The 27,471-nt window shown below is 30.9% G+C and overlaps 2 protein-coding genes across 2 annotated transcripts in view; one reads left to right on the forward strand and one right to left on the reverse strand.

Annotated features, from left to right (window-relative positions):
- The window catches only part of LOC141342487 (V-set and immunoglobulin domain-containing protein 10-like), a 10,210-nt gene extending 9,882 nt beyond the window's left edge, over positions 1 to 328 (reverse strand). The window contains exon 1 of the mRNA XM_073846943.1: positions 286 to 328. Within this exon, the coding sequence (XP_073703044.1) occupies positions 286 to 328 (43 nt within the window). The remainder of the gene's footprint in view (positions 1 to 285) is intronic.
- Positions 329 to 14,473: 14,145 nt separating this feature from the next.
- Positions 14,474 to 24,366, forward strand: LOC141343356 (uncharacterized). Its single transcript, XM_073847954.1, has 6 exons — positions 14,474 to 14,685; positions 14,788 to 14,847; positions 17,252 to 17,590; positions 19,909 to 20,145; positions 20,253 to 20,352; positions 24,033 to 24,366. The coding sequence occupies exons 1-6, from the start codon at positions 14,679 to 14,681 to the stop codon at positions 24,094 to 24,096; spliced, it is 807 nt and encodes a 268-aa protein (XP_073704055.1). The 5' UTR covers positions 14,474 to 14,678; the 3' UTR covers positions 24,097 to 24,366.
- The last annotated feature ends 3,105 nt before the right edge of the window (positions 24,367 to 27,471 follow it).

Consider the following 27,471-nt stretch of genomic DNA (forward strand, 5'->3'; position numbering starts at 1 on the left):
TTTGCGTTTTGATCTTAAAGATGTATTATATTTTTAGGTTTGTAGATGTATGCTTACCTACATTTCCTGTCTTTCAAGATATAGAAAATGTGCTTAAGATGTTTATAATTTTGAATGCTTAAAAAAAAGTTTATCGGGTACAAAAGTCAGTAAACATGTCATCCATATGATTCAAATGTATTTTAAGTGACTAAGGTGCTTTACAAATTAAGTATTATTGTCGTTTTTATCAAATTTAGACGTATCACTGTAAAATTCACCTGTGTATCAAGAGGCAAAACTTACTTGTCAGTGAGAAAACCACAACAGGATGCAGCAGTATGTTCATGTCAGTCTGGAGGGCCTGAGCAAAAACATTCAATTAGTTTCCAGATGTTTAGTTCTGTCACATATTAAAGCATATAAATCATATTAAAAGACATTCTGTCAAATTAAAAGAGATACTGACATCAATCACTGTCTCATATGGGAATGCATATTAACAACAAGCACAACGACAGAGTCTACAATGGTTTTAGTTCTACGCTGCATTAAAATGAGAAAATAAAGATGTTATATACACTTACTAAGCAGTCTTCTATCGGATTTCATTTTCGTGTCCGACTTGGTTTCGACAACAGGATGAAAGGTTGCTTTCTCAATCACTTCCTGATTTACCTGTCTGACGCCTCACCTCACGGCATTATCATAACAACTGCGAATGAATGAAATAATGTCTTTTGCAAATGTGGAAAATAAAGTAATTTAGAAATAAACACGATCACTTTTTCACCCTGAGGGTTTTTTAAATAGTACCTTAAATAATTAATACGTAGAAATCACACCTGATGTCTACTGTTTACTTCTAGAACGACACGCCCACCTTAAAATTTCTCTTCGGCAGATTCGAGCTTCGTCAGTTATTTCTAAAAGAATATATATACATAGAAATAAATAAATTTAAGCGTATTCCAAAATTAGTTTTTGACCAATTATGTGTTTACTACTTCCTTTTTAACAAAAACAATAGGCCTACATTATTTTTTTTATTATATTATATTAAATTTATCTAGTATTTTCATCGTTTAAATCAAATGATATAATTGCGATACTACAAACGATTTTTTTTTAAGATTTCTTAATAATTATTTTTTTAAGCCAAAATACTTTATAACAAATACATAGCTATAACGATCTAAAGTATAAAAAATAATACAACATGGAAAGTAAAATAAATACATAAATAAGCTAAATAAATACATAGGCTAAGCAATTTTTGACATTGAATGATTTTTTTAGTTGTTGTTTTTTTTTCCATCAAAGACAAAACATAAGAATTATAATCAACCAGAATTTATTTTTTAACGAATTGACATTAGTAGGCTCTTACATGTGTGATTTTTTTTTTCAACTTTCATAAATCATGAGGTTTAAAAAAATTGTATTGACTGCTGACGTCACGTTCAAAAGACGTAGACGTCGACGTCACACGTGCGTGCAGGTGTATTTACAAATGTTCATACAGGTAGCTATGACTCACTTTGTTTATGGTAATAAGGGAAATACGATCTTAATACGGCAGACAGTAGCCTAAACACGGAATTCAAACCACGAAAGTCAAGGTAAGGTTGTTTATTTCGACTTTATGGGCATTATTTAACATTGGAGTCAGAAAAGTGCAAGTTACCTGACTGAGACTTTTTTGTGTGGATAAGTTAACGTTAATCAGAAATAAAAAAGGCAGACATACTATCTCTCTAATGATGTTTAATTTGTCAGGTGGCATGGGGTCATGGATGCTGGTTTGGATTGTGTGTACCACTTTGAGTGAGTTTGCTGTTATTAAATGAAATACTAGTTACTAGTTAAACTATAAGAGCTCCTTGGGCAGTTCGACATGTCATGTGTTATTACCTCAAAGCCGGTGTTCTGAAATATTCGGGTAAAGTCTAGAAGGGAGACATATTTCGCTACTGGGCATGCGCAGATCGATCTAACGTTATTGGTATCATATTGTACAACAATAAAACAGATTTTTTTTTTTATTATAGTAAGGGCTAAGTTTAGGGTTGGTGTAGATGTTAAAAAATATTCAATATGAATATTCATGAGTTTCCTGTTTCATGTTAAAGCGCCACTAAAATTTTTAGTGCTCCTTGGACCATATAAACTGTTTTCGTTAACGTAAATTACTTGAAATTCAGCGTCAAACTGATTTAAGTTTTTTTTATTCCTTTTTAGGAATGGGCTAAATCACTTATTTTGTTTTTCGATACGATACCGATACTTTTAAGGCCAGTATCATCGATATCGATACTGATACGATACTTCTAAACTTAACATAAATTACTACATTTATTAAATTAATAAGAGTAAAATATGTAATTATACCATTAACTTTGCATTTGAAATGCATTTTAACATTTAATATGCCCTAATTGCAATTAATTAACTTTTATGTTTTACACATGGTTAAAATATGTTTACTGTAGTGGTAACTACAAAACCTATAATTGAAAATACTTAGTTTCATAAGGGGCTGCCAGTGACAGGCTGTTGCACACATAAAATACAACATTTTTATTCTGACAGTGTATAATTTATATTAACATTACTACAAAACATGATCAATGAACTTTAAGGCCCGGTTTCACAGACAGGGCTTAGACTAAGCCAGGATTAGGCCATAGTTCAATTAGGACATTTAAGTCATTTTTATAAACATGCTTAGAAAAAAACATTACAGGTGTGCATCTTGAGACAAAACCAGGGGAGTTGCTAGACCTAAAGTTCTACTGGGGCACAGGCCCCCCATTACTCATATCACTTTTCTTTTTTGAAAGCCAGTTGCATTTACAACACAATTAACGGGCATTGATTTGTGCGTGCATAGTCTTCGGTTAAACTGCGTTGCTTTTAGATGGGTTGATTCAGTTTTTCCTATATATTTTAATGTCTTTATTTCGGGATAAGCAAAGTAAATTATGACTCAAATTTAAGATTTTACTTGGGCACAGCAAATTTTTACTGGGGCACGTGCCCCAGTAAAAAGGGTCTAGCAACGCCCCTGGACAAAACAAAGGCACTGATATATTTTAATATCAATCAGTGCAATTTTGTTTCAGTTGAAACAGCTCAGACTTACATTTTAGTCTAGGACTAGGCTTAAGCCTTGTCTGTGAAACTGGGGGTAAGTGTTAATTTAAAGAAATGTAATTGCACAAATTATGTAGGCTACAATTTCAGTTTGTTTATTATGAAATAGTTTTTTTTTCTGTCCTCAGATAAGCATTGTTCTGGGCTGCCGTTCCCAAAAGCATCAATGCTTATGAAACTTTTAGAAAACGCAGCCCTGTTTGAATGCACTGTCTGAAGTGAGTGAATGCTCTCTGTGATTGATTGGTTCAGTCTTGCAACATTTGCGTGCGTTTAGATGAGTAGGAAAATTGTTAAATCGTGAACAGTTATTCCCTAACATAGGTTATAAGTCCAATTAAATGCGCGCTGTACGCCTTGCTTTTTGTTAAATAAACAAAACCACTGGTAAATAAAACACCGTAGTATCGATATTTATAATTTGAGCATCGATACTTTCGATACTCGCATCAGTATCGATATATCGATACTTTAGGATCGATATGCCCATCCCTATTCCTTTTATTTTTTTATTCCTTTAGATTGTTGATTTCATTTGTAGATTGTGTGCTGTAAGTTTGATTTAATATAATTTATTATGATTTAATTTAAGGACATGTTCTAACTAATGAGCCAACAGGCATTTCTAGGACAGCGTTTTATATGCCACGTAAAAAAAATCTAAGATTACGAGATTAAGGTCGTAATATTTCGAGATTAAAGACAAAGTACTACGAGAATGAAGTCGAAATACTATGAGAATAAAGTCGAATTATTAGAAGAATAAAGTCGAAATACTACAAAAATAAAGTCGAAATATTACAATAATAAAGTCCAAATACTACAAAAATAAAGTTGAAATATTACGGTAATAAAGCTGGAATATTACGAGAATGAAGTCCAAATACTACAAAAATAAAGTCGAAATATTACAATAATAAAGTCCAAATACTACAAAAATAAAGTTGAAATATTACGGTAATAAAGCCGGAATATTACGAGAATGAAGTCCAAATACTACAAAACTAAAGTCGAAATATTACGAGAATAAAGTCCAAATACTACAAAAATAAAGTCGAAATATTACGAGAATGAAGTCCAAATACTACAAAACTAAAGTCGAAATATTACGAGAATAAAGTCCAAATACTACAAAAATAAAGTCGAAATATTACAATAATAAAGTCCAAATACTACAAAACTAAAGTCGAAATATTACAATAATAAAGTCCAAATACTACAAAAATAAAGTCGAAATATTACGAGAATAAAGTCCAAATACTACAAAACTAAAGTCGAAATATTACGAGAATAAAGTCCAAATACTACAAAAATAAAGCCGGAATATTACGAGAATGAAGTCCAAATACTACAAAACTAAAGTCGAAATATTACAATAATAAAGTCCAAATACTACAAAAATAAAGTCGAAATATTACAATAATAAAGTCCAAATACTACAAAAATAAAGTCGAAATATTACGAGAATAAAGTCCAAATACTACAAAACTAAAGTCGAAATATTACGAGAATAAAGTCCAAATACTACAAAAATAAAGTCGAAATATTATATTACAATAATAAAGTCCAAATACTACAAAAAATAAAGTCGAAATATTACGAGAATAAAGTCCAAATACTACAAAACTAAAGTCGAAATATTACAATAATAAAGTCCAAATACTACAAAAATAAAGTCGAAATATTACGAGAATAAAGTCCAAATACTACAAAAATAAAGTCGAAATATTACGAGAATAAAGTCCAAATACTACAAAAATAAAGTCGAAATATTACGAGAATAAAGTCCAAATACTACAAAACTAAAGTCGAAATATTACAATAATAAAGTCCAAATACTACAAAACTAAAGTCGAAATATTACAATAATAAAGTCCAAATACTACAAAAATAAAGTCGAAATATTACGAGAATAAAGTCCAAATACTACAAAACTAAAGTCGAAATATTACGAGAATAAAGTCCAAATACTACAAAAATAAAGTCGAAATATTATATTACAATAATAAAGTCCAAATACTACAAAAAATAAAGTCGAAATATTACGAGAATAAAGTCCAAATACTACAAAACTAAAGTCGAAATATTACAATAATAAAGTCCAAATACTACAAAAATAAAGTCGAAATATTACGAGAATAAAGTCCAAATACTACAAAAATAAAGTCGAAATATTACGAGAATAAAGTCCAAATACTACAAAAATAAAGTCGAAATATTACGAGAATAAAGTCCAAATACTACAAAAATAAAGTTGAAATATTACAATAATAAAGTCCAAATACTACAAAAATAAAGTCGAAATATTACAATAATAAAGTCCAAATACTACAAAAATAAAGTCGAAATATTACAATAATAAAGTCCAAATACTACAAAAATAAAGTCGAAATATTACAATAATAAAGTCCAAATACTACAAAAATAAAGTCGAAATATTACGAGAATAAAGTCCAAATACTACAAAAATAAAGTCGAAATATTACAATAATAAAGTCCAAATACTACAAAAATAAAGTCGAAATATTACAATAATAAAGTCCAAATACTACAAAAATAAAGTTGAAATATTACGAGAATAAAGTCCAAATACTACAAAACTAAAGTCGAAATATTACGAGAATAAAGTCCAAATACTACAAAAATAAAGTCGAAATATTACAATAATAAAGTCCAAATACTACAAAACTAAAGTCGAAATATTACAATAATAAAGTCCAAATACTACAAAAATAAAGTCGAAATATTACAATAATAAAGTCCAAATACTACAAAAATAAAGTCGAAATATTACGAGAATAAAGTCCAAATACTACAAAAATAAAGTCGAAATATTACAATAATAAAGTCCAAATACTACAAAAATAAAGTCGAAATATTACAATAATAAAGTCCAAATACTACAAAAATAAAGTTGAAATATTACGAGAATAAAGTCCAAATACTACAAAACTAAAGTCGAAATATTACGAGAATAAAGTCCAAATACTACAAAAATAAAGTCGAAATATTACAATAATAAAGTCCAAATACTACAAAACTAAAGTCGAAATATTACAATAATAAAGTCCAAATACTACAAAAATAAAGCCGGAATATTACGAGAATGAAGTCCAAATACTACAAAAATAAAGTCGAAATATTACGAGAATAAAGTCCAAATACTACAAAACTAAAGTCGAAATATTACAATAATAAAGTCCAAATACTACAAAAATAAAGTCGAAATATTACAATAATAAAGTCCAAATACTACAAAAATAAAGTCGAAATATTATATTACAATAATAAAGTCCAAATACTACAAAAAATAAAGTCGAAATATTACGAGAATAAAGTCCAAATACTACAAAACTAAAGTCGAAATATTACAATAATAAAGTCCAAATACTACAAAAATAAAGTCGAAATATTACGAGAATAAAGTCCAAATACTACAAAACTAAAGTCGAAATATTACAATAATAAAGTCCAAATACTACAAAAATAAAGTCGAAATATTACGAGAATAAAGTCCAAATACTACAAAAATAAAGTCGAAATATTACGAGAATAAAGTCCAAATACTACAAAAATAAAGTCGAAATATTACGAGAATAAAGTCCAAATACTACAAAAATAAAGTCGAAATATTACGAGAATAAAGTCCAAATACTACAAAAATAAAGTCGAAATATTACGAGAATAAAGTCCAAATACTACAAAAATAAAGTTGAAATATTACGAGAATAAAGTCCAAATACTACAAAAATAAAGTCCAAATATTACGAGAATAAAGTCCAAATACTACAAAAATAAAGTCGAAATATTACGAGAATAAAGTCCAAATACTACAAAAATAAAGTCGAAATATTACAATAATAAAGTCCAAATACTACAAAAATAAAGTCGAAATATTTTACGAGAATAAAGTCCAAATACTACAAAAATAAAGTCGAAATATTACGAGAATAAAGTCCAAATACTACAAAACTAAAGTCGAAATATTACGAGAATAAAGTCCAAATACTACAAAAATAAAGTCGAAATATTACGAGAATAAAGTCCAAATACTACAAAAATAAAGTCGAAATATTACGAGAATAAAGTCCAAATACTACAAAAATAAAGTCGAAATATTACGAGAATAAAGTCCAAATACTATAAAAATAAAGTCGAAATATTACGAGAATAAAGTCCAAATACTACAAAAATAAAGTCGAAATATTACGAGAATAAAGTCCAAATACTACAAAAATAAAGTCGAAATATTACGAGAATAAAGTCCAAATACTACAAAAATAAAGTCGAAATATTACAATAATAAAGTCCAAATACTACAAAAATAAAGTCGAAATATTACGAGAATAAAGTCCAAATACTACAAAAATAAAGTCGAAATATTACGAGAATAAAGTCCAAATACTACAAAAATAAAGGCGAAATATTACGAGAATAAAGTCCAAATACTACAAAAATAAAGGCGAAATATTACAATAATAAAGTCCAAATACTACAAAAATAAAGTTGAAATATTACGGTAATAAAGCCGGAATGAGAATGAAGTCCAAATACTACAAAAATAAAGTCGAAATATTACGAGAATACTTCAAAGTTATACTTCTCCTTTATATATACGGAGGATGATAATCATTTGCTTTCTTGATTGTATTAAATGCCAACTTTTTAAAGTGCAAATTAATATAGCCCATGCAACATTTTAGTTAATTTTCCTCTGTGAATAAAGTAAAAATCAGCAAGTAAAATATCTTAATTTATTTAGCCTATATGATGCATATTCTAACGATAAACTGGATTTCTTATGTAATTAATAAATGTCTGTGCACAATAAATATGTATATACATTAGCTCGAAACTGAAATGAAATTACGTTACAGAAAGCACTAATATTTGAGTGCAACTTTAAGACAAAACTCATGAACGGGAAACTCATGAATATTCATGTTAGCTCCGCCCAGTGTCACAGAAAATCTCAGGCACCGAATATTTCAGAACACCTGGAATTATATCAGTTCAGAAAATGTGAAAAACAATGGTAAGAGAAAATGCTATTTCAGATTAGAACGTTAAATAACGTAAAAATAAACATGATAACCACGCAATGAAAAAATATCAAAAGAAGAAAACGGTAACACTTTATAATAGTAATGCATTATAATGCATTGACTAAAATATACTAACTGAGCAATTCATTTATTACATTTATTAACAGTGTTGGGGGTAATGCATTACAAGTAACGTGAATTACTTAATCAGATTACTTTTTCAAGTAGCTAGTAGAGTAACACATTACTTTTAATGTACAAGAAATATTTGAATAACTTTTTCAAATAGGCCTAAGTTACTTTGTTTTACTTTGTATTTTGTCCACATGTTGAGAAATTAGTAATAAGTTTTGTGTGCTGTGTGAACACGATAAAATTCTGTAGTTGTAGACTAAATATGAATTTGCATTTATCTCGTCTGCACAAACAAAAACAGATTCAGTTTTCCTCAAAATGAATAAAACAGTCAAATGCAAACTCAGAATATGACGAAAACCTACAATAATTACTTGTTAAATAACACAAATGTCCTTTATGTATTTAATCTCATTTTATTAACCAGTGTCTTAATAACATTTGATTTGAATTTTTTTTATTATCGCTGAAGTGTTGAACTTTCTTCTCCTGCATTTTGTCGTACAGACGTTAATTTATTTTTCCTACAGCCTGAGGCTTTTTCATTTAACTTTTTATATAAAAACAAACAAGCAAGCCCTTCCCAGTTTTAACGTAACGCATTACTTTCCATTAAAAATTTAATTTTTTAGGGAGTAACACAATATTTAAAATGCATTACTTTTAAAAGTACAACACTGTTTATTAATCTTCATTAATGTTAGGTATAAAAAATACAATTATTCGATGTTAGTTCAAGTCAGCTCTGATCAAATAAAAATAAACAGATACTTTTGATTAAAAAAAAAAGTAATGTGTTGAAATTAACTAATTTACTAATTAACTAATTATTTTTATTGCTAGTTCATGTTAAGACAAGTCTGATTTCTGTTTGTTTGCGTTTTTTTTTAATCATTTTGATGGGTTGGGTCAAAATAAATAGTTACCAGTCAGTTGTTCAACTAGGTCATTTGGCTACTCATTCAACCCTTTGTGTAAGTTGAAAAACTAATAACATGCTAATTGTTTTCAAATAACTACCATTAGTGCCTGTTTGTCTCCATGGAGCGATATCGGTCCACTTTAAGACTGAACGACCTATCTACGTTGCACTGGGCCAGACATTTGTTTTGGAAGCCATATTTGAGAAGGACCCAGACGACAAGATAGACATGGTGACGTGGGACCGCGAGAGAGGAAGGGACAACCTCAGACTGTCACATGGAAACAGAGTATCTTTGGGCAAAGGAGATGCACTTCTGCAAGTCACTGATGTTGCAGAGGAGGACTTTGCGATCTACAAGGTCACTGTTACTGATAGCAATGGATACCAGCAGCACGACTCCATAGAAGTGCGAAAGATAGGTAAACCTTTCATTTCATTTTAACTATGCAAATGTTTTTTTTTGACTGACCCATGCACGACTGTCTTAGCTGTTTTGATTATCTTCTCATGCATGGCTATATTTGAATTTACAGGCAGCATGTCGTGCATAGCTCAAAAGAAACTAGTTGAACAGGATAGTTTTTCTTAGATACTTTTTCTTTTGTTTTCAGTGGAATCTCTAAAGGCGTCAGTCACACGTGTGCTGGAGTGTATCGTGGATAATCATGGCATGACGCAGTGGGACAGCCCTCAATATTCATGGCTGGTTGATGGCGTCACAGTAACCAATCGAACCGCCCTATTAGCAGACGGCAGCAGACTGGATATCTCTGAGGTTAAGGGTGTTAATTACACCTGCATCATCAAAAGCAGCCTGGGGACAGTGACTACCCATTTTGAAATGCCAAAAGGTATTGTTCAGTGTCAAGAACGCATGTCATTTTTGAATATGTAGATGAAAAAAAGGTAATTTTTCACCATAAAAATGTTCACCACACCATGCAAAAAATATCAAGAGTGAAAAAAAATGGAAACACTTTACAAAAAAGTCCCATTAGTTAATGTCAGTTAACGCAACTAACAATGAGCAATTCATTTTTTGTTAACAGTAGTTAATAATAATACAACTGTTTTTAGTTCACATCAGCTCAGGTCCTTTACTGTAAATAATATTGATAGAAATAACTTTTTAATTTAAATTTTAAGCCTCATGTTGAGTTTTGGTGATTTTGACCTAGAGAGGATCATGCCAGTTATTGCTATTGAATTCGACTAAAATCTACAACAACTTTTTTTTTAAAATACTTTTATACTATTTTTTTACTGTTACACCAGTAAAATGACCCACCTACAATAACTTGCTTATTATTATTATATTATTACATTTCTCATTATGTTATATTATTACCAAATATTGGATTCAGTCTTTTTATCAACTTTTTTTCTTAGGCAGCAAGAAAAAAATGCAAAGAGCAATAGGTAGTAAGATTTTCTACTATTTAAATGATTTATTACAAATAGTGTTAATTATCTGTCCCTCATCATTGTAGTACATTATAAAAGAGTATGCAATAAGAACAAATTGTAAATGTGTAAATTATAATTTTTATTCAAATTATTTAATGGATGCCACCTTATTGGGACAGTATAAGTAGGGGTGGGTGATATGGCAAAAATATCATATCACAATTATTTTTCATAAATTTCACGTTTTATCACGATTCTTTGTCATGTTGGTTTTACTATTTTTGAAGATGTCTGAGCAGTACAGCTAAACTATTTTCCATATTTTAAAACTAAAGCCTTACAAGGTAACAAAATTTAAAATAAAAAATTAATTGAGCGAAAAATTTGTCATTTTGTCAATTTTGTAATTTTTTAAATCTTTGTTATTAAAAAATAAGAACAAAGATAGGCTACATGTTACAAATACACATAATATACAAATAAAACAAACTTTAATTTTCAGGTGCAGTAGATGTATTTAGCAGCATTCAAGAAATTGAATTAACAAATATAAAAATAAAACACTATATACATAAATTATACATTGACTCTTAAGCAGCTGTATTCTTCAGCCAAGAGCAATGAGTGATTTTTCTTTGTTTCATTAGCCTACCATCACCCAAAAATGACAATTCTGTCATTATTTTTTTTTAACATAAAACATGTTAAACATAATTTATTTTGAAGAATGTGAGTAACCAAACAGTTGCTGGGTCCCCAATTACTTCCATAGTAGTTGATTTTTTTTTCCTGCTATCAATGTCAGTGGGGACCAGCTACTGTTATCCACACTCTTCAAAATACCTTCTTTTGTGTTCAGCACAAGAAAAAATTAATAGAGGTTTGTGACAACATGTGAGTAGTCTCAGCCTCAGACGTCACGCCCACGGAACGTTGGCTAAACGTCTGATGCATATGGTACACTTAACTGGAAACACTTCAGGAATGTCGAAGTCGTGATCTGATTAGTTGAATTTGACCGGATTTCCGGAACACGCGAGTGTCGCGTTTATTTTCGGTCCGCCGGGAAACAAAGCGCAGACTGATTTACTCGCATTTTGCTAAAAGGTGCTTATGCTGACGCCATTGTTGTTATACACATTTGCGACATTCGCGAACAAATTACTGGCTTACTGCTTGTTCTCCCTCTTCTTCGTTAACTTTCAATGCTGGTTATTTCAATGACTGACTTGTTGCATGCCAGTCTGTTGTTGTGGGGGCATTTCTACGAACAAACTGTGATTGGTTGTTTGACATGTCGGTCAAACGGCCTTATGGGCGGGCCTTGGCCAATGAAAGCTGCCATGAATACCAGACCTTTAGCCGTCAGTCTGAAGGTCTGGCTACGCGAGACTAACATGTGAGTGAGTGACATTTTTGGGTGAACTGTCCCTTTAATAACAATCGGCATCAAGATTAGCTCCATCACTTTAAGAGCTGCACGCATCTAATATACAGGTGTGGATCTGTTTTTCTCTCAACAGTTTACTTTCACTTTAGAAATAACCAAATGTGTTTATATGTAATCCTAGTGTGTTTTTGATAGTATTAGCGAAGCAAACGGGAAAGATAGCTTAGTCCAGTAATCAGTCAAAAAGCCTAAAATGAACAGGCGCCAAGCGCCAAATGTGAGTAAAAATAGTATTTGCACTTAGTGTAATAGACACTCGATTTTTTTTATCAGCATAGATTTTGTAGATTTTTTTTATCACAGGCCTTATTGATCTGAGCTTGTGCACCTCATTGAAGTAAATAGTGCCAAAACTATGCACTAATAATTATTTTTAAATAATGCATTAGTGAATATAAAATTATCTATGTTAATAAATTATTTTCTCATTGTTAGTTCACATTACTTCACCTTATTGTAAAGTGTTGCCAAACATTTTGCATATGACAAGTGACAATTTTCAGATGTATATTCATCAAAAACATTTGCAAAATTTGTGCACATCCTAATTCATATTCATGAGATACACTTTTGTTGATCCATTACATCATAACCAGCGTGTGTGTGTAAATATGCACTTTTTGATAGAGCAGTCTTGTCAAAAAAGAAAAAAAGATGAAAGGATGAAGAGGAGGTTCAAACATGCTTAATGCAGTGCACATGAAATCAAAAGAATAAAGCATCTAAGTGGATTGCACTTATATGTTTTCTAGTAATGTCGGTCAGCTTGTCTGCAGCTGGTTGTAATGTTTTGTGTTCGACTCTCATCAGAATCTCAGACCTGTTGTGTGGCACTGATTGTGTTTGCAGTAATAGCAGGACTTTGTGTGGCCGGGTAAGTTCCTAATCTCTGTTCAGTAAAACAAATGGTGTTAGAGTTGGCAAGTTTGATTAATTGAATTGATTTAGTAATCTGATTCAGCTTTTCGTTTTTTGCATTTATTGAAGTCTCTGTGTGGCATTTTTTAAGGGGAGACACTGCAGGTGTATAGGGTAAAAAAATCACCAATAGTCATTACCTCACGTACCCAATTGATTGATTACTTTGACTGCAAACATTATTTATATTACAGGTTTTCTAAATGTTAGGTTTAAATATGCAAATGAGGCATTATTTAATTAAACATGCGCTAATTTGCATACATTTCTAGTACAAAAATCTAAACACTGGATGAAGTCAGAATTCAAAATTCTTATTTAACTTTGACATTAGAATATTAGAAAAGTTTTTACAGAGGGGTCTCATTTCGTCACTCCATTATTCAGAAAAAAACTTAGAACAGGCAGGAAACTCTATATTTTTTTGCCATTTTATGGGAATAATAAAAAAATAAAATCAAACAAATTCTATATGAACAAATCCCTCTGTAAAAACCTTCAGGATATAGAAAGGAATAAAAATGTAAGGTTTGGTGTAAAGTGTTACTGAAGTGGAGATTTATGGTTCAGTGTAGAAGAAATAACTAATTTTGAGAAAACGGCCTTTAAAAATATGCATTGTAATTAAATCTATTGACATAATAGAACATACTTCAAAAGAAACACTTAACAGTGTTTTTTGGATGTTTTCTTTCCACTAGTCTGAAAAAACAAAAAGCCCAAAATCTCAAACTTGATAGGTGCATAAAAAACAGTGTTTTTGCCTGCAGTGTCTCCCCTTAAATATAGTATATCATCAAATATCTTTAAAATACAATGTATTTATATATAATATTTAGTCAACATTGTGCATCCTTACCTTTCACATCAACATTTTTATTGCAGGTTGATTATTGTGAAGATGTGCTCTAAAAAACTCTACAGTTTAATAACCAGGAATACCTGAGTCCACATTCACACAGACACTCACAGAGAATATTTGACATTATTTATTTACTTATAAGCTTACTTTTAAACTATTTTTGTAGCATTTTTTTTGTTTAATTTATTTTATCTTTATGTACTACATCACTGTGATTACATTAAACAAAAATGCTGCTCAGTTATGTTCTTAAGGGAAAACATATTTTCTTACTGTCACGAGGTAAACTTTTTCAGTTGTTTCTCTGCACTTTTATCTGTTCAGTCAGACTGTAGATTTGAGTTCTTATTTAGGTGAAATTAAGAAAATGTTAAAATGTCTACTTTGGATCTATATATACAAGATATAAGTGGTTTTGTTCACAAAAGGAAAATTATTTATTTGCTCTCTACCTCATTTGTTCTTGTTAATATTCTTGTAAGAACTGATGTGCAAGTTTGTTCAGAGAATAAAATTCTCCAAAGTGATCTTGAGAGTGGAGCGTGATGGGAGGGTTTTACTGTATGGAATCTGCTTGTTTGAATAGAGAATAGTGGCTTTACTCCACAGGAAAGGGAAAAAGGAAACAGCTCAGTTTGCAAACACGGTGACGCCTAAAGACCTTTAACTCGGTGAACTCTAAACACAGAACACACAAGTTCACAGAATACACCAGTCCTGAACGGATACAAACATGTTTACTGTGGGAGCTTTGCTCTAGTGTTTAAGTTTTCAGGATACAAGCGTCTTTGTCAGAAAGTTATGAGAGGTGAGTCAGGAAAAGCGTCCAGTAATGCGTCTGAACTTTGGTCGCATACATTGGTGTAATGCATGTGGAATATCAGACTTGCAGCTGTTTTTTTTTTTCTAGGTGACATGGAACCACGTCTACAGCAATTCGTTAGGACTGTCCTGCTTTTGCACGTCTGCTGTGAGTTATTCTGCATGTCTTCTATTCTTTGTTTTTATGTATATATACATACACTATATTGCCAAAAGTATTGGGACACCCTCTTCTACAGAAAAGGTTTGACTACTTTACTAATTTCCATGAGTACAAATCTTAATGTTTAAGCATGTAATGATATTCTAGGGAATCGTGTGCTTCTAATTTTATAGTAAAAGTTTGGACAGGACCCTTTCTATTTTAACATGACAATGCCGTTGTGTATTAGGCAAGGTTCATAGAGAAATGATTGATTTAGTCAGTGTGCATTCTGCATAAAGCCAAGTCCTAATCCCAGTTGAACACCTCTGGTGTGACTTTAAATGCAGACCTTAAGCCAAAAACTCTTGTACATACACTATGGACAAAAGTATTGGGACACCCCCTTCTTTAGAACAGAAAAAGGCACTTCCAAAACTGTGGCAACAAAGATGGAAACATAATTCATGTATTTAAAAATTGTATTTCCATCTCTGTTGCATCAGTTTTAGAAGTGTCTAAAATGACTGTACCCATATGTACAAGTCATTGGTGTTTGTTGATGAGTTTTTGGCTTAAGGTCTGCATTTAAAGTCACTCCAGAGGTGTTCAACTGGGATTAGGACTTGGCTTTATGCAGAATGCACACTGACTGAATCAATCATTTCTCTATGAACCTTGCCTAATACACAAAGGCATTGTCATGTTAAAATAGGCATTGTCATGTTAAAAAAAAACATTATGTTTCCACATAACTCAAATAATTCATAACTTATAATAATAAATCATTTTTGAGCAGATATTATAGGGGATGTAAATAATGCCTCCAATATTTAGATTTACAGTCTACAGTTGAAACAGCTATATTATTTAAATAATTGTTACATTAAAATGTATCTTTTATTAAACATAGCTGTATTTTTTTTTTAGATAAATGCTATTTTTATTTTCTATCCATCAAAGAATCAAAGTAAAACAGTATGATGAATTCCAAAAATATTAATTATTATTAATTATATTATTGTTTTTAAAAAATTAATTACATTTCTTTCTTTTTGTAACATTTACATTTCTGGGCAACCATAAACAGTCTAAGGAAAAAAATTATTAACTATACTTAATAACAAAAACTTTTTAAATGAATATTTTATTCTTTTGAATTTTATATTTATCAAAGAATCTTGGAAAAAAAATTCATAAAGTTTTCACAAACAATATCAAATTTAATTAAATTAAAAAATAATAAAATAAAATAATTAGCATCACAGTGTTATTCAAAATGCTGTAATACTTTTTTTAACATTTACATTTCTTAACAACTATAAACAGTCTACAGTCAGATTAAATAACTATATATTTAAATAATTATTACATAAAAATAATATTTGATTGAAAATTAATGTACTTATTTATTTATTTATTTATCAAATATGTTTTATTCTTTTGAAATTTGAAATGTTGGAAAACATTATCAGTTTCCAAAAACAAAATAAAAAAAATATATATATATTTTTTTACATTTACATTTCTTGGCAACCATAAACAGTCCAAGGTTAGATTAATTAACTATACTTTAAAAAAATAATATTACATGAAAATATATATGTGATTGAAAATTGGTCCTTATTTATTTATTTAGCAAATAAATAAATGTTATTCTTTTGAAATTTATATTCAACAAAAAATCTTGGACAAAATGATCACAGTTTTCAAAAAAAAATAAATAATAATAATTAAAATAAAATAAAATAATTGAGCATTACACCATTATTTAAAATACTGTTTTAGTTTTTTACGTTTACATTTCTTGGCAACCATAAACAGTCTACAGTTAGATTAAATAACTATAATATTTAAATAATTATTACATCAAAATGTATGTTTAAATCGAAAGTGTTGTCATTATTTATTTATTTATTCATCTATCAAATAAATTTAATTCTTATGAACTTTCTATTAATCAAAGAATCTTTGAAAAAAATTATCACAGTTTCCAATAATAATAAAAAAAAAAAAACATAAAATAAAATATATATTTTTTTAACATTTACATTTATTGCCAAACAGACTATGGTTAGATTACTAAACTGTAATTTCAATAATTATTTAATATATTTTCAGGTATATTTACTTAACTTTATACTCCCAAACAATCCACAAAAATATGAAGCAGCACAATTGTTTTGAACATTGATAAAAATGTTTCTTGAGTGTCAAATGACTAATTGATATTATTGTCATTCTCATCATTAGTTTTGTTTGTTCAAATATTTTCCTTTTTTAACATTTATATATATATTATTTTTATTGAATGTTGCTGTGTTTACCAGTTACATGCTTTAGTATGAAGCTCGTGTAATCATAATTCGAGATATGACTGTATGTTTCCTAATGTATTTTGTAACCTCAGGGCTCTGGAGTGGCCAGTGTTTGTCCGTCCGCTTCACAAACCAGCAGTCTCTGTATGTAATCAATGGCCAGAACCTGATCCTACAGGCGCAAATTGAGCTGCTCGATGGTGAACATGTTGCTAAAGTGACATGGGACCATGCTGCAGAGACTTCTGGAAAGACTTCAACAATAGCTGAGTTTCCTCGTAAAGTCTCAGATGGGAGAATGACACTGGAACAACAAGGAACCACACTGAAGATCACAGATTATCGAGCAGCAGACGCCGGCGTCTATATGGTCACAGTTATAGACCGAACAGGACAGAGACGATCTGCACAGCGAACCGTTCAAGAATATCGTAAGATCAACTTAAGCCTTCCTCAGACTTTCACAAATTTATGCACTTAAAGGAATAGTTTGTGCAAAAATGAACATTTTTGAAAATTTACTCACCCTCACGCCAATCAAGATGTAGAGTTTGTTTCTTCATTAGATTTGGAGGAAGGTGTCATTCCATCACTTGCTCACCAATGGATTTGAATGGGTGCCGTCAGAATGAGAGTCAAAACAGCTGATAAAAACATCCCAATAATCCACAAGTAGATTAGTTTGTTTCTTCATTAGATTTGGAGAAATGTGTCATTCTATCACTTGCTCAGCAATGGATGTGAATGGGTGCCGTCAGAATGAGAGTCAAAACAGCTGATAAAAACATCCCAATAATCCACAAGTAGATTAGTTTGTTTCTTCATTAGATTTGGAGAAATGTGTCATTCCATCACTTGCTCAGCAATGGATGTGAATGGGTGCCGTCAGAATGAGTGTCAAAACAGCTGACAAAAACATCCCAATAATCCACAAGTAGATTAGTTTGTTTCTTCATTAGATTTGGAGAAATGTGTAATAACAATAATCCATACCACTTCAGTCCATCATTTAACATCTTAAAAAGCCAAAATCTGTGTTTATAAGAAACAAATCCATCATTAAGATGATTTTAACTTAAAACTGTCACTTCTGGCCAAAATATGAGTCCATAATAAACAGTCATCTGGTCTGAATCAGGACACAAATCAAGCACCGTTTACAAGCCAAAACAGCTTTAAACAAATATGTGGGTGGATTTTGATGTGAGAGACAACAGGAGCATTATTATGGATTATGGACTCCATATTTTAATCAGTGAGATTTACAGTTAAAATGCCTAATGATGGATTTGTTTCTTACAAACACGTTGGTTTTCTGGTTACAAGATGTTAACTGATGGACTGGAGTGGTGTGGATTATTGTGATGTTTTTATCAGCTGTTTGGACTCTCATTCTGACGGCACCCATTCACTACAGAGCAATGCTACATTTCTCCAATTTCATAGATTTGTATGATTTCAGGTTTGCTATTTTTGTTTTTTATATCCTTTTTAATCCTAGAATGCACACCTGAAAACCTTCTGAACTGATTTGTATGATTTAATCCAACAGGATAGATGGTTTAGAGACACACAAAGCAAATAATAGCACAAAAAATATCAAAGAATTCATTGGAAACATTGACAATACTTACAGATGTTTGTCCTCTTGATTTCCCTCCAAAATGATGTCGCTTTCTGGCAGATGATGTCGCATTTTGACACTTTTAATTTTTGCAAATCAAATGTGGTAAAAGCTTGTCATGATAAAAGACACCTCCTAGTAAGACACCTCTTATATATATATATATATATATATATATATATATATATATATATATATATATATATATACATATATATATACTACCAGTCAAAAGTTTTTGATCAGTAAGATTTTTCATGCTTTTTAAAGGAGTCTATTCTGCTCACCAAGCCTGCATTTATTTAATCCAAAGTACAGCTAAAACAGTAAAAAATGTGAAATATTTTTACTATTTAAAATAAATCTTTTCTATTTGAATCTATTTTAAAATGTCATTTATTCCTGTGATTTCAAAGCTGAATTTTCAGCATCATTACTCCCGTCTTCAGTGTCACATGATCCTTCAGAAATCATTTGCTGCTCATAAAACATTTATTTTTATTATTATTATTATAAATATTTAAAACAGTTGAGTACAAGATCAAAAGATCAGCATTTGTAACATGATACCATCCCAAAAATAATGTTGATAAAAGTGATAAAAAAGTTAAATGTTACAAAAGATTTCTATTTCAAATAAATGCTGATCTTCTGAACGTTATATTCATCAAAGAAACCTGAAAAAATCTACTCGGCTGTTTTTAACATAATAATAATATTAAATATTTTTTGAGCAGCAAATCGAAACATTTAGAATGATTTCTAAAGGATCATGTGACACTAAATACTGGAGTAATGATGCTAAAAATTCAGCTTTGAAACCACAGGAATAAATTACATTTTAAAACATATTTAAATAGAAAAACAGTTGTTTTAAATAGTAAAATTCTTACTGTTTTTGCTGAAAAAATGCAGGATTGGTGAGTAGAAAATACTTTCTTTTTTTTTTTTTCTTTTTTTTTTACATTAAAACTTTTGACAGGTAGTGTATAAACATTTATAATGTTCTTCAGTTTGGTGGGAAAAATGCACTCCATAATAGCAGTGACCCATTTCTGTCTTCATTGTGTCCTTGTGCATGTCTTCACTAACTAAGCTCTCTCTCTCTCTCTGTGTGTGTGTCAGTGGCGGTGCATCACGTGTCGGTGATGGTGAATGTGTCTCACTCAGTTCTTCACTGTAAGGAGGCCTGGGGAACTGAACCTATATTCACTTGGCTGCACGAGAAAGTGGTCGTGACGGAGAAAGTGGGTCACGTTTCGGCAGATGGGACGTCTCTGCACGTCTCCGGCACCTTCTGCGGACACTTCACCTGCGTGGTGAGCAACAGACTGGGACACAGTTCAGCCGCATACAACGCAGGTACAGCTCTCACCCCATGGCTGCGTCATAAATGACAGGAACATTACTTTTCATGAGGTTTAGAGCATGCAACAACTGAGGTTCAGTGACAATGTTGTGTGTTTCAGAGGCGTGTGAAAGCACCAACAGGAGCACGACTGCTGTCATTGTGTTTCTGCTGCTGATACTGACGCTTGTAGCCGCAGCTCTGGCCTTTATACTATGGAGGTGGGTTTAAAAAGAAGTACACATTTTTATTGATATTTTAAATTAATTTTAATCTTTGTATTTTTTTTTTAAATATGTGACCCTGGACCACAAAATCAGTCATAAGGTTAAATTTTACAAAACTGAGATGTATACATCATATGAAAGCTCAATAAATAAGCTTTCTATTGATGTATGGTTTGTTAGGATAGGACAATATTTGGTCGAGATACATCTATTTGAAAATCTGGAATCTGAGGGTGCAAAAAAATCTAAATACTGAGAAAATCACCTTTAAAGTTCTCCAAATTAAGTTCTTAACAATGCATATTACTAATCAAAAATTACATTTTGATATATTTACAATAGGAATTTTTCAAAAAATCTTAATGTAACATGATCTTTACTTAATTTCCTAATGATTTTTGGCATAAAAGAAAAATCAATAATTTTGACCCATGCAATGTATTTTTGGCTATTGCTACAAATATACCCCAGCGACTTAAGACTGGTTTTGTGCTACAGGATCACATATATGGTCACTAGGTGGCCTTAACTATTATGTACTTACATCTAAAAATAAGTAGAATGTACTTAATGTAGTCATATTGCATTGCAAATCACTTTTGCTTCACTTAAGGAAAGACAGAAATTAATTGCAAATGTAATTACATATAGGTATTTAAATACGCAGTATATAAGTACATTGTACCAAATGATTAATTTAAATGTAAGTACATAGTAGTTAAGGCCACCTAATGTAAAGTGGGACCAAATATAGATAGTTTTAGTTAACTATAATAACCCAGATTTTTATAGTTTTTTCTTAGTTATTTATTTTTTCATGACTTTTTTATTTTATTTCTTTTTTTAAAAACATGTCATTTTTATTAACAGTCTATATAGTATTTTTATTCATTTTTATTTTAGTTATTTTAGTATATCATGAAATGAAAATGAAATTTTGGCTTGGCAACTACACTACCAGTCAAAAGTTTTTGAACAGTAAGATTTTTTATGTTTTTTTAAAGAAGTCTCTGCTCACCAAGCCTGCATTTATTTGATCCAAAATACAGAAAAAAACAGTAATATTGTGAAATATTTTTACTATTTAAAATAAATGCTTTCTATTTGAATATATTTTAAAATGTCATTAATTTCGGTGATCAAAGCTGAATTTTCAGCATCATTACTGCAGTCTTCAGTGTCACATGATCCTTCAGAAATCATTCTAATATGCTGATTTGCTGCTCAAGTAACATTTTTATTAGTATCAATATTTAAAACATTTGAGTACATTTCTTTGATGAATAGAAAGATCCAAAGATCAGCATTTATCTGAAATAAAAAGTTTTTTTAATATTATACACTTTACCATTCAAAAGCTTGGAATCAGTTTTTTTTTTTTTTTGAGGAAAGAAATTATAGAAATTAATACTTTTTATTTAGCAAAGTGCTTTAAATTGGTCAAAAATGACCATTTCAGATAAATGCTGTTCTTCTGAAATTTATATTCATCAAGTAAACCTGAAAAATAATAATAATTGTTTTATAAGCAGCAAATCATAATATTAGAAGGTTTTCTGAAGGATCATGTGATTGGAGTATTGATACTTAAAATTCAGCTTTGAAATCACAGAATAAATTACATTTTAAAATATATTCAAAGAGAAAACAGTTTTTTTAAATAGTAAATATATTTAAATGTTTTACAGTTTTTGCTGTACTTTGGATCAAATAAATGCAGCCTTGGTGAGCAGAAGAGACTTCTTTAAAAAAGCATTAAAAATCTTATTGTTTAGAAACTTTAGTGGCAGTCAGAAACTGATAGTGTGGTTTTAACTATAATAACTCCGATTTTTTTATCTGTTATTTTAATTTTTTCTTAATTTTCTTAAAATTGTTCTTAATTTTCTAAAATTTTAGTTTGTTATTTTAGTATATCAAGTTAATCAGTTTAAGTAAAAATGAGAAATGTTACAAAACTAAGAAAACTATTTAAATTAAATTGAAACCATTTTAATTTATTAAAAACATCTCTTACTTAAAATAAATGAAATAAATATAAAAAGTGACACTTTTTTTTCCAACTAGTTCCCAAAGCAACATTATTTCATTTTCACTTAGATTGACTTGATATACTATGAAAACGTAAACAAAAAAAAACAAAAAAAAAAAAAAGAGAGAAGTGTTGCTTTGGCAAATGTTTTAAAAAATATCTTTATCTTTGTAAATATTTTATTTTATTGAATTGTATTTTAAGTAACAAAAGTTTTTATGCTTTTAGTAAACTATAATAACCCTGATTAAACATCACGCGTACAATAATACACCTACAGGAAACATCTTTGAGGTTTCAAAGCAGAAATATGAAGCTTGGATCTTTGTTAAAGCATTTATGCCATTAGTCTAAGTCTGTCTAGTTTAGGTTGGACTATAATGTTTCTACTTTAAATGCTTTAATTGCAACTACAAAAATAACATGAGAAACGAAATCAAAAGTATTTTCTTCTTTCATTGTAATCATTATACAATGAACAGAACCTAAATAGTTTTGTATTGAAACATGCTGTGGGTAAAAACATTCATTTGTCTGAACTGCTTTCAGTACACCAGTGTTATTTTAATATCACTTAAGAGTTTTAACCAGCTTTTTATTTGTATATTTTTTATATGCCGTTTCATTAATTTAAGTCGAGCTTAACATTAAACTTAATGACAATACGAAATGTTTTCTTGGTTTCTAGCTAAAACAAGTTTGGCTTTAATATAAATTTTTTTTAAATAAAAGCTTTATGTTTTTAGTTTTAGTTACTTAACCTTGATTAAATGTCCCAGCTACACTCTAAAAAATAAAGGTGCTTCACAATGCCATAGAAGAACCTTTTTTTGTCTAAATGGGTCCATAAAGAAGCGAAAGAAGGTTCTTCAGATTATAAAAAGGTAAGAAAGGGATGTTTCTTTAAAGAACCTTTGACTGAATGGTTCTTTGTGGAACCAAAAATGGTTCTTCTATGGCATCGCTGTGAAGAACCTTTTAAAGCACCTCTATTTTTAAGAGTGTAGTAACACTTAATACAGTACAAAAAGGCTTAAAAGCAGGAATATGACGCTTGAGGTAACGTTAAAGCATTCATGTCATTATAAAGTTGAGATCTGAGTCATTTAGGTGGGAGTGGTGCTCTGTTTCCACAGAAAATGCTTTACTACAATTGTAAAAATACCTGGCAACAAATCAAAAAATCTGTGCTGATTAACATTACAGAATGGAATGGAATGAAAAAAGTTTTTTTTGTACTTGAAACATTCCTGTCACACACGCGATGGGTGGAGATGACGTGTGAACGTCTCATTCCAGCTACTGACGTCTAAACAGGTTCGGTGTTTTACCGTCAATCTTTTTTAATCATGTAATTTAAAGAAGTGTATGTAGTGAAATCTCGAATGCATGACCTTCGGTGACTTTAAATGCACCCAGCAGCAATATGAGATCCAAAAAGCTAGTGTAATAAATAGTTACACTTATTAAAGTTAATAATTAGGTAAAATATTTCATCTTACTGTGGGCTGTTTATGGTTGCCAGGTAATGAATTAATCATAAACTACACATTTAACACAGTTTGATTCTTTGCAATTGATTGCACAAGAAAATGCATGAGTTTCATGATTTATTCTAGTTTGTTTTCTCCTATATTTGCAGGAGACACAGGCGTCGATACAACAGGAGGGAGAGACTGAGAGAGCCGTTTGAAGAGCCTCTGTGAGCTGATCTCAGAACGGTTTTACTGCAGTACTGTGACACTGACGAGAGCTGATGGACTGACGGTCGCTTGAAGCTTTCAGCGCATCCTTTTTATACTTTATCAACATGTTAGAGATTTTTTGCATGATATTAGACTTCCTGGAAAGATATTTATGTATATTTATTTAACCGAGTTAGACTAGCATCATCAGGAGGTTTAGTTAATGCAATCCTTTCTGAAATACTTGATTCTGATTGGTCAGTTGTGACATTCTGACATTAATATGACGGCCGCTAAACTATCAATTGACCATTGTCCTATATCAATAAATTGATGTTTTTTAATTTCTTTATTTATTTTTAATTGCTTATATTGATATCTGTATATTTGATTAGAAGACTAGATGCTTTCAACTGATTTCCTAAACTGTAAAATGTTTTCACCAGTTTCAACTTAAAAACTGAAGTTTAGCAGATGCCTTAAGTTTTTAAGTTAAATCAGCTTAAAACTACAAGTCATTTTAACTTAAAACAATCAAAATGAGTTGTGAGTTTAAATGGCTTAAGTTGATTTAACTTAAGTTTAGCAGCTGCCTTAAAATGTTAAGTTAAATCAACTTAAGCCATTTAAACTCACAACTCATTTTGATTGTTTTAAGTTAAAATGACTTGTAGTTTTAAGCTGATTTAACTTAAAAACTTAAGGCATCTGCTAAACTTCAGTTTTTAAGTTGAAACTGGTGAAAACTTTGAACTGTCACCAGCTGAACTGCAGTGCTCAAACTATTTTAAATATATGAAATTAAGCTACAAACTTCACCATAATGCACAATGTTTTCATCTAACAGGTTTTCTGAGGTGCAGCTCATCACATTAACAGAGTGTTTTCAGGAAGGGGTCCTAGTTTTGGTATCAAAATATGTCATTTCCATATCAAAACGACATATTTTACAGTCACCGTTCTGTAGATTGATCATAAACACAGCTAAAAAGCTTCCTACCACAGTGGCTATCCTTCACAAAATGAACATCTACCACAGTTTTGTCACAGGTAGAATCAATACAAGCATTTCAATCAAATGGAATTTATGCTATATTTCAAACATTTAACCCACGGGAGAAAATCAACCTGCCGCAAAAGCATAAAATCAGTCCGGTTCTGTGGAAAAAATGTGGATTTGGCAACCCTACATCTAACACGAGCTGCATCCATTTTCCACAAGTTGATATGATTCATTAGGGTCTTACTTTGGTTAAAAATTCTCAATGGTAGTGCAAAAAACACTATTTTTACCTTGTCAAAATCAGCCCTTTTTAGAGTGAGTTATTGTTGCATGTTTCTTTAAATGCTAATGAGCTCTGCTCACCCCGCCCCTCTTTGTCGTGGGACGATGAGCCATAATGTTTACTTTAGCCCTATTTAGCTGCTAGCACATTATTAAGAAAGCCCATTTGCATAGATGCATAAAAACCCCTTCTACTCACTTCTGCTGCGGGTGAAGCTGCATCAGGAACGATTCACACAAACATAGACGCATATGTAGATCGGGATCGGCGCTTTCCGTTCAAAAACGAAAGTAACGTTAATCCTCTGCGTCTTTAGTGGCTCAGATGTCGGGATTAAGTGTCTACTGCTATGTTCATTTTTACATCCAACAACAGAACACCTCAATCACTCAATCTGAGACATTCTTGTCTTCCTCTGCACCTGAGTCACACAATGGCGATCAGATTCAGACAGTTTGAGCTCGGTGAGGGCGGGACTAACGTAAGGTGCTCATGTCAATCAACCATCGTGGGAGCGGTCTCTGTCGTGTGTCGTCACACCCACAAAAAGCTGAGAATGACCTGATTTTAAAAAGGGGATATCACTTTTAAAGATTAAAAAAATGCCACTGAAAAGAGAAAACAGAAAAGAGATGGAATGAACATGAAATAAATCTGATCAAAATGTCTCTTGTGTGGGTACACTGCCAAACAAGTGAATGAATCTGACAAAAACAGCAACTCACTTCAGTGTCTAACTTATACTATACTATACTATACTATACTATACTATAAGAAGTCCATATGCTAACTCATGAATCTGTTGTTTGACCTCTTCATATATGTGACCCTGGACCACAAAACCAGTCTTAAGTCGCTGGGGTATATTTGTAGCAATAGCCAAAAATACATTGCATGGGTCAAAATTTTAGATTTTGCTTTTATGCCAAAAATCATTAAGAAATTAAGTTCATGTTCCATGAAGATTTTTTGTAAAATTCCTACTGTAAACATATCAAAATGTAATTTTTGATTTGTAATATGCATTGTTAAGAACCTAATTTGGACAACTTTAAAGGTGATTTTTCTCAGTCTTTTTGATTTTTTTTGCATCCTCAGATTTCTGATTTCAAATAGACGTATCTCAGCCAAATATTGTCCTATCCTAACAAACCATATATCAACAGAAAGCTTATTTATTGAGCTTTCATATGGTGTATAAATCTCAGTTTTGTCAAATTTAACCTTGTGACTGGTTTTGTGGTCCAGGGTCACATTTAAGCAGAGAACAATATTAAAGTCTGTCATTACTTGTGTAGAATTTAGTAGAGACTCTATGATTCAAACCTACATCCTTGTTTTTAAAGTATACAATTATATATAATAGGCCTACATATTTTAAATTGCTGTCTGCACCTGTAACAGTGACTGGTCACTTTAATGTCAACTATAGGCAGTCTCATCCTGTCTAAGTTACTGGTTTTGATCACAATAACCTGTGAGGTGGACTAGACCTCACGCCACAAGTCTTTTAACCTTGCTATTTCATTACAGATGACAAGTGTGTGAGTTCTTCTGGACAGTAATCAGTCTAAACTCCATCAGCATGACATTAGCATAATGAGCTCTTTTGTATTCCATAATTACGAAGTCAAAACTCCACAAGTTCACAAATGGGGAAGACGTGGAAAGAATGGCGATTTTAGATCAGGGGTTCTTTAAAACTCCCTCACTCCTGCTCTTCATAATCCACTTTTATCTCATCTTTTGTCCTTGTCCTGTATCCGCCATGTCTCCACTCTATATAGTTTATGTTCTTTAGATGGAACGCTGTAGTACATTCACGGCTCTTTTCTCAGCGCACAATAGCTCAATGCGTGAAATGTCAGAGAGTCCCTGAGGAGCGTTAATCTAGCTTTGATATTCTTCCAGAGAGACAAAAGCGCTTCCAAACGCCACCGGAAGTTTGCATTCAGCCAATTAGCACTATAGAATTGGATACGGTAATCACTATATTCGGCGTCATGCTGGCTCGCCAGACGAGCTGCTTTATATGGAAGGCCAAATGGTTCAAAAATGTGAATTTTAACACATCAACAATACATAAAACGTGTATTTCCCTCCTAAAACC

This window comes from Garra rufa, chromosome 9 (genome assembly GCF_049309525.1).
Source record: "Garra rufa chromosome 9, GarRuf1.0, whole genome shotgun sequence".
NCBI classification, from domain to species: Eukaryota; Metazoa; Chordata; class Actinopteri; order Cypriniformes; family Cyprinidae; genus Garra; species Garra rufa.